An 8,348-nucleotide genomic window follows, 5' to 3' on the forward strand; every position below is an offset into this window, starting at 1 on the left:
AAATTGCAGCAAGATATTTAAAAAAACAGTTTTATTGATTAAAAAACACACTATATCGGATTCATATCGGTATCGGCAGATATCCAAATTTATGATATCGGTATCGGTATCGGACATAAAAAAGTGGTATCGTGCCATCTCTAGTATAGATACAACATAAGCTTAAAGACATGACAAATACCTCGTACATCATTCTTCTTATTATTATCATTATTATTATTGTTATTGTTATCATTATTATTAATACGTTACATATGAATGCTGAAATTCAACTTTTGAAAAATAAAATGTGTTATTTTATAATCTTATCTAATTTCTACAAGTCCATAGCAGTTCTTCTGTTATTTTCTTAACATTCCTTTGATAAAACCTTGGCAAATCATTCAAATAGGATAAATATTGATAAGTATGACCTGCTTCCCCATTATACACTGAGACGTTGTGGTAAAGTGGATCAAGTGAGTATTAAAAGCAGAATGGAAACTTGACATCACTTGTCCACAGAGGAAATAAAAGCACCCACACACACACATTTGTTTTGTTTCTTTTAGATGTGGAAATAAGAAGAAGCGATGGATGTTTGGCAGTGGCTTTTGTTTTTCATATGCATTTGTGTCAAAGGTATGATACATTTTGTACAATGTGTATAAATAGAGGTAATGTTTACTTACTTATTTGCCAGTTACAGAACTGAAGAGTCAGTTTTGTGTCTTATAATGCATCTTTTGTTGTCCAGGCGGTTTTTAGGGGAATCAGCATTTTGTTTCATAAATTTAAGATTCCTGTCTCTCATTGATCAACCTGTTTCTGTGCTTCATTTCTTCACACTTTGGTGTGCATTTTATTACAGTTACTCAAACAGAAGCGTCATCTTGGACTATTGATGTCCCATCCTCAGTAAAAGGTCTCCTTGGCTCATGTGTGGTGATCCCTTGCTCTTATAACTACCCAAATGCAAAGGTCCAAACATTCACAGGGATTTGGACCAATGATGGGAATCAAGTCATCTATCATCCAACTGAGTCTAAAATGCTGGAGCAATATAGGAGACGAACAAAACTTCTTGGAGACATCAGCAAGAGTAACTGTTCTCTGATGATTGAAAATCTTCAACAAAACGATGGAGGGCCTTTTCACTTCAGGATTGAACTTGGAGGCTACAACAGTTTTTCCTACTTAAATAAGAAAGTCTCCATTTTAATGATTCGTAAGTAAAATGTTAATTAATATTGCCAATAATAAAATCGCATTTTCCAAGCTTAGTATTGTCTCTGTTTGTTCAGTGTTGTTGCTAGTTTTCTGGTCTGACCTGATTCATTTGTACTAATAACAGATACGCTTTTGCTTTGTTACCTAACTCATTCAAACCTAAGCTCTGACAATGCATTTATGAACCAGCAAGTCAACCGATAAGAGCACTTTATTATCAGTATTATCCAGCAGTGTTTGTGGCTGTTTTCCTTACATTTTGCTTCTGAAAGCCCAATGTAACTAATTACTTAGAACCTTGAAAGACGGGCTTTGTGGTTAATACAAACTGATTTGGTTTAGAGGGGTTTTTTTCTTTAATATTTCTGTTTTCATGTTCCTCATTTGTGCTATTAAATCAGGCTAATTCATTTTATCTTTCAGTATATGAGTTTATGTGTGATGTTGTGTCCAATTCTTTTTTTCCCTACATTCTAAAGCTTGAAATCAGACTGAAAGTACATCTTGCATCGGTTTGGAAACATGCAGACATGGAAAGATTAAATCATTCCAAATGAAGCCACCACTCTTTTCCTGTTATATTTTCTAACCACAGCTGATTCTTTTTTCATGAACAGCAACTCAAACAAAACAGGAAATATCTTTCTTCCTATTCTTTCCCCCCATACTTCCTTGTAATATGTGTTAGTAATATATCTGTGTTATGTATTAATAACCTCACTAGACTCTGCTGGTGATTTTCAACATTTTTTTCATGTTTGACGTATTTTCTGCATCATAAGGTGCACTTAAAATCCTTTAATTTTCTCAAAAATCGAGAGTGCACCTTATAATCCGGTGTGGCTTATGTGTGAATTCTGGTTGTGGTTACTGACCTCGAACCGATTTTATGTGGTACGCTCAAAAATCTGTCAAAAAGTGTTTTAGTACAAAGCTTGATACGCTTGATGGACTGTCAGAGAATTACGGCTACTGTAGTCAGGAGCCTCGCGGAGTAATCTGGGTCCAAACTCTGCTTCAGGTCCCAAAGTCAAACGAACACTGCAGCATCACTGAGAGTTAAAAACTGAGTTAAAGAATTGTTTCATCTTTAATAAAATGATCTGCGTTGCTGCTTTACCAGGTGTAACAATTAAGTTTAACATCCAGGCATCCATGAAAACAGAATTTATGAAATGTAAGGAGTCAGAATTTAGCAGGAAGTTAGCGCGCTAGTTTCCACCTAAACATGATATAGCATGTTCTGACTGAGAGATTTCTGAAAAAATTAAATCGTACAGCTCTGCTATCACTTCCAACATAAACGAAGACAGAAAACTGAGTAGCGGTGACTTTTGTAGGGTTACTGAAGTTGAATTAGCTGGTACATAATGATTTGCTACATAATCGCTAGCGGCACAGCTATGTTAGCATAACATAAACACAGTGAAGCTGGAGGATGAACGCAAAATTTTTTCCACTCATTAATGGGAGGGTTCCCGATGGTTAGGGACAAATGCAATCGCAACGCAGGATGCTGTAAACGGACCAAACTTCAGTCAGGAGAACAACTGAGATAATCCATCCACAATATGAGGTTAGTCATTAATATACTGCAACAACATGGGAATAGAGCAGATGCGAGAGAATTCAACATTAATGAATCAATGGTACGGAAGTGGAGGAAGCAAGAAGAATGAGTTGAGTAAGGTTTGACTTATCTGACTGTTTTGTTTCGCTTAATGCGTCTTATGTATGAAAACAGACCCGTTCATCGACAGTGCATCTTATAATCCGGTCCATATTATGGTCCGAAAAATACAGTATCAACAAATTTCATTAATATAAGGAAGGCAAGTTCATAAGTCAAAGCTTTATAAAATACAGTATCAACTGCCGAGTACATTAAGTGTTCTCACAGAAAACTTGATTATTCATGATCTTTCTTGTTAACCCAGGTGAACCAAATGCCATTGATTTTTCTGCGCATGAGGACATAAAGGAGGGTCAACCTGTGTCTGCATCCTGCTCTGTGTTTCACTCCTGCCCCACATATCCACCAGCTTTTCACTGGAGTCACTCTGGAGAGCAGCATTTTCAAGCACAAAAGCTTCATGATGGCCAGTGGAAGGCAACATCAATTTTAACGTTTCGCTCAAACCGCACTGATCACAACAAACTGTTACAATGCAGAGTTACATACCATGGAGGAAAGCACCAAGAAACATCCAAGACCCTTAAAGTAAAATGTAAGTGTGCATTTCTAAATATATGTTGATGATAAAAGACAAATTCCTCAAGCATTTTAAAACTAAAAATTGTGGAGTATTTTTTGATGTATCATTTACATGTTTAAACAGACAAAAGAAAGCCCAAATCAAAAGAAAGGGGATTATATGTAAAACAGAAGCGAAGAGGGAAATCACATTACTCACACTCTCATTACACATACATATAGGATCTTGGGGGTGTGAACGCTACACGGAATCCAAATTACCATCAGGGTGTACACCTCACCCCTGGCGTCGTTGCCCACCTCTCAATTTTAAATACACGTAGACATTGAGGGCTAGCAGGAGGGGCTATGCGCTTACCTGCTGCTCTCTGGCAGGTAGCTCCATGCCCTCCTGGGTTTTAAATGCACCTTCGAACACACATGCATCAACACTACATATGAGCGGGCGGAGGGAGTCTTCACACACCCCTGTTCTCTGTTGCCTGTTGGGCGGGGGGGCTGGGAGGAGGAGTTGGCCATCTGATTGGGGTCTGGAATGTGGGGCCTCCCTGCTGCTGCGGAGTCGGGGCGGTCTGCTTCTCTCCACCCCAGGGAAAAGGGTAACACTACCTGGGTCTGGGTGCAGTTTCCCCCTCCAGGGGCAAGGGTACCTAGACCTGGGGTATAGAGTACGCTTGGGGAGTATGATTGTGTGTACAGTGTCTATTTATGTCTGTCTCCACGTTGGGTGAGTGCTGAGTAATTGCATATGAGAGCATGAGGGTGGGAATGGATGTTTGTATCTGTGTGTGCCTGTTTGTTTGTGTCTATATGTCAGGTTGGGTATCAGACCAGGGCTCGCAAAATTTCAAAATCCCTGGTAGCCCTTCGGGCAGGCACTCTTCAGTTTTTGGTAGCCCAAAATAAATTTAACTAGCCCGAAAAAAAACATGAGAACAACTTTTTGATGGATGTTTTGTTTCCTTTACAGTAATATACATTAAAGTATAATATTGTAAAGGAAACAAAACATCCATCAAAAAAATTGTTAAAACACAAATTACAACAATTGTATAAAAATTACAGTCATCAACTCAAATATTTGGAACTGTGTAGAACATGAATCAGTCTGTGTCAGATCCTGAATCTGAAATTTCCACTGAAATCACGGGTAAGAGGCAAGTGGAACCAAGATCGAGGCCATTTGCTTTTTGAAGTTTGCAAACACGGCTACATTTTGCCAGTGGTAGTTCACTCTTTGGAACATAGTACACGGTTCTAAACAGCTTTTTCAGGACTTCTTGTTGTGCTTGGTTTATTTTTAGTATGTTTTTGCAACTGCTGTTGTATGGGTATCTTGAGCCATTTTTCCATCCAAAGTACTTTAGTTCCCAGGAATATTTTCAAGGTTCCTTCTGGGTCTGTCGCAGTTGGCCCTGCGACAGACTGGCGACCTGTCCAGGGTGTACCCCGCCTCTCGCCCTATGACAGCTGGGATAGGCTCCAGCGCCCCCCGCGACCCTGGAAAGGATAAGCGGAAGCGAATGGATGGATGGATGGATGTTTGTTCTGGGAAAGATACTGCAGACTGAGCAACAATGCATTTCTCATGGATTCTGATGGGGTCTTTCTTAAAATTACTGGTCCCAGTTACAAAGGCGCTTGTTGACTCAGATAGCGAGGGAAACTCACGACACACCCGGCAGAACATTATGGTATTAACGTTGTCATATTCCAGCCACAGAAATTCTTTTGTCCATGAAACCAAAAAAGCTACGCTTTCTTTTTGCCTCAGTCTGATTTGTCATAAGTTTTCCGTTTTGTGGTCGGCTTTTCTTTGGCTGCCCCTTCTTCACCCTGACCTGTCTTATTTGGCTCAGCAGAACTAAAATTCCCGCGTAAATCCATCTGTTTTTACACACGTACTTGCATAACGGTCAGCGATTCTCTGCGCAATCAACCTCTATCACATGTTTAAGTTTGCTGCGGGAAATTTCACTTGTCACGTTTGAATAGTAGCTAATGAGTGATAAGACGATGCCAGAGGAATTGGTGCGCAATTAATCTGTCACTCACCAATCAGTGCTGCCGCTCACTATACACAGTTCGCACGATCGCAAAGTGAAAGCCAAAAAAAAGAAGCGCAAATTCAAACTCGATTTCACATATTGACAGAGGCTCGTCGATGCCAATGACATAATTACTCAGCTATATTTTCGAAAGAATGCAAAAGCATTGACATATATTTTCCCTTCCTATGATAGCCCGACGGGCAGGGCTGAGATAGATTTTGGTAGCCCGACTGGAAAAATCGCTAGCCCCGGGACGTCGGGCTAGCGATTTTGCGAGCCCTGCAGACGCCACCTCTCTAGGGACATCTCAGGCCCTCCATGGTATGGAGACCTATCTCTCCCCACCACTTCCCCTGCCAGTGGCAGACGCCCTCAGACATCAGTGCATTGGTGGTTCTTTGTGTCCGGGGATGGGCATCCAGGTACGCACCGGCTCACTCCTGGTGGCTGCTTGTCGGGGCCTGGAGCCTGGGGCTCGCTCGGGCCCCTTCGGGGGTGGGGTGCCCTCGGCCTCTCAGCCTGGGGCTCAGTCACCCTGGCACAGTTGGCTGCCAGCGCAGCTCACGGGCACGTCACTGCAACCCCCCCTGGCTTCTGCTTCGCGGCTGCTGAGTGACCCCTCATCTGGGGCTCTCCTCAGCTCTTTCTGGGATAGTGGCACGGTTGCCCCTCTGTTGGTCTTCCTTGGTCTCTTGTGTTCTGAGGGCCTCTGGATGTCTGGAGCCTTGATCTCCTCCATACCTGCTTCATGCCCTGGAGGACGGGGCTATGGCTCCCCACACCCTCTAGCAGATCATTACATGAAGGAACCTGTTAAATACAAGCAATGTTCCCTCTAAGCTGCGCACGTGCGCAATTGCGCACTGCTGGCACAGTCTCTGCGCACAAAAAATCTGCGTTGCGCACAAAAAAAATCTAACCTGAATTGAAATTAAAATTAAAACTTTAACAATTCTGTTTTGCAGTGTTGGTCAGTAAGTGACTGGCTGCTCCTGTATGGGATTAGAACGATGCCACCTTATCCTATAGTCCAGCCAATAATGTGATTCACATTCGTATACACGCAGCCAATCAACGTCGTTGACAGGCTATGACAGCGTCCTTTTGTGCTGACACCGGTGTTTTAGCTAGCAAAGCGGCGTGGCTGATGTGGAGTGAAGCCACGTTAATGACAACGTGTAGAACCATTGGAGATGTGAGCAGGACAGACGGAACAATTGACGGAAAAAGTGTGGACTTTATACCAGTTTTTAAATTGTGTTGATGGGCCACGTAAAACCAGAGTTATGATAAAAATATCTGCAATGTTTGGTTTTCTTCCTGAATACTATCGTTGTTTATATTTACTGCGGGAAGAAACGGTAAAAACGGCGTTTTATAAGGAAAACGCTCGAAAGCACTCTCCGCCTGTGAGCAAAAACAACACCAAAAAACCCCCACCCTTTCCTATTGGTCGAAAAAAGTACCGTGTCGACCAATCAAAAAATGATATGGCAACGTGGCATCTAGTTGTTAAGAAACGGGGGGAAGTTTTAGGAGTGACGGTGGTGTTCTGAGATGTGAGAGATTTGAGACATTTAGCGCAAATCTTGTGTAGTTAGTGTGTAGTGTAGTCAATAGTTTTGTTGGTGTGTCAGAACATTGAGGCGGCTGCTGAATGTTACAGGTGTTACAGGAGTGACACATCTCCTGTTGTCAGGCCTGCAGGTATCAGGCTGTTGTTCTCCTTTATCTCATAGTGGACAGAAATTATTTTTTGGAGTGGCACAAATGATTTGTGTGGCATCAGATTTAATGCAGAACACCTGATTGTTCTGTAAATAGTTTGAAATGTTTATTTAAAAACACCTTGGCTGCATTAAAAAAAATAAATAGCTGCAAAAAACTTTGTTGTTTGCCAAACTGAGTTACTTTTTTGAAGTAGTAGCTATATAATTAATTGCCCAGCATTGGTCATTATATACTGTATTTTGCAGACAGAGAGTTACAGGACTCTCTCCCAGACCACAGACTCATACTCATAATACAAGTCAGAGCTTTATGAAGAAAAAAAAAAAAGAAAAAGTTGTGTTTTCAAAATTGGAGTTCAAGTTATTTTTACTTCCAATAGTGTTAACATACTACACATGTCATGAACAAGATTTTTTAAATTTTCATTGTAAGTGGGCTAAAGCAGTTAATTAAAAGTAGTCTAACATAAATGTAAATGCTGTAATTTGATTATTGTAATAAACCATGTAACTTGGATGGATTCGATGCTGGCGTGACCACAGTGCACACGTCTGATGTCGCTCACAGTGGTCCAAGGGATCGCTCAGGGAGTTTGTGTGTTCGCTCAGACACATGAAAAATTAGAGGGAACATTGAATACAAGTGCGTCCATGCTCATAGGTGTACACACAGGTGCTCACACACACAAACTACACCCTTTTTGGCTCCTACCTCAAAGCACACTGTGTGCTGTCGATCTTACGTGCTGCACAATAATATTTAATATTTAGTATTTACTGTTATATTCACATAGATCATCGCGATGATGTTGTTTATTATATTTCTCTCTTTTTTTTCTCTCAACAGGTGATCCAGGTGATTGATATATGTATTGATATATGTATTTTTTGTCTGTTTGTTTTGTTTGTTTTGGGGGGGTTTCCCTTTATCACCATTCCTCTTCCCCACTGTTTTTCTTTCCCTCTTTCTTTCTCCCTTTTCTTTTCCCCAGTCAAGTCTGTCCTATATTTAGCAAGTGAAAATAAAATAAAATAAACAATAAAAGGTGAATCAGATAGACCATTACGGCAAGGCTGGGATGGTTCATTTGGTGAAGTAAATCCGTTGGGCATCTTTCTTCGCCTTTAGACAATAATTCTGAT

At 40.9% G+C, this 8,348-nt stretch overlaps 1 protein-coding gene across 1 annotated transcript in view; it reads left to right on the top strand.

The window, feature by feature from the left end:
- The first annotated feature begins 548 nt into the window (after window positions 1-548).
- LOC109204093 (myelin-associated glycoprotein-like) overlaps window positions 549-8,348 on the top strand; it is an 11,618-nt gene continuing 3,818 nt past the window's right edge. Inside the window, exons 1-3 of the mRNA XM_019364296.1 lie at window positions 549-621; window positions 851-1,207; window positions 3,147-3,437. Coding sequence (XP_019219841.1) covers window positions 573-621; window positions 851-1,207; window positions 3,147-3,437 — 697 coding nt within the window. The 5' untranslated portion in view covers window positions 549-572. The remainder of the gene's footprint in view (window positions 622-850; window positions 1,208-3,146; window positions 3,438-8,348) is intronic.

Source organism: Oreochromis niloticus, linkage group LG11, assembly GCF_001858045.2.
Source record: "Oreochromis niloticus isolate F11D_XX linkage group LG11, O_niloticus_UMD_NMBU, whole genome shotgun sequence".
NCBI lineage: Eukaryota > Metazoa > Chordata > Actinopteri > Cichliformes > Cichlidae > Oreochromis > Oreochromis niloticus.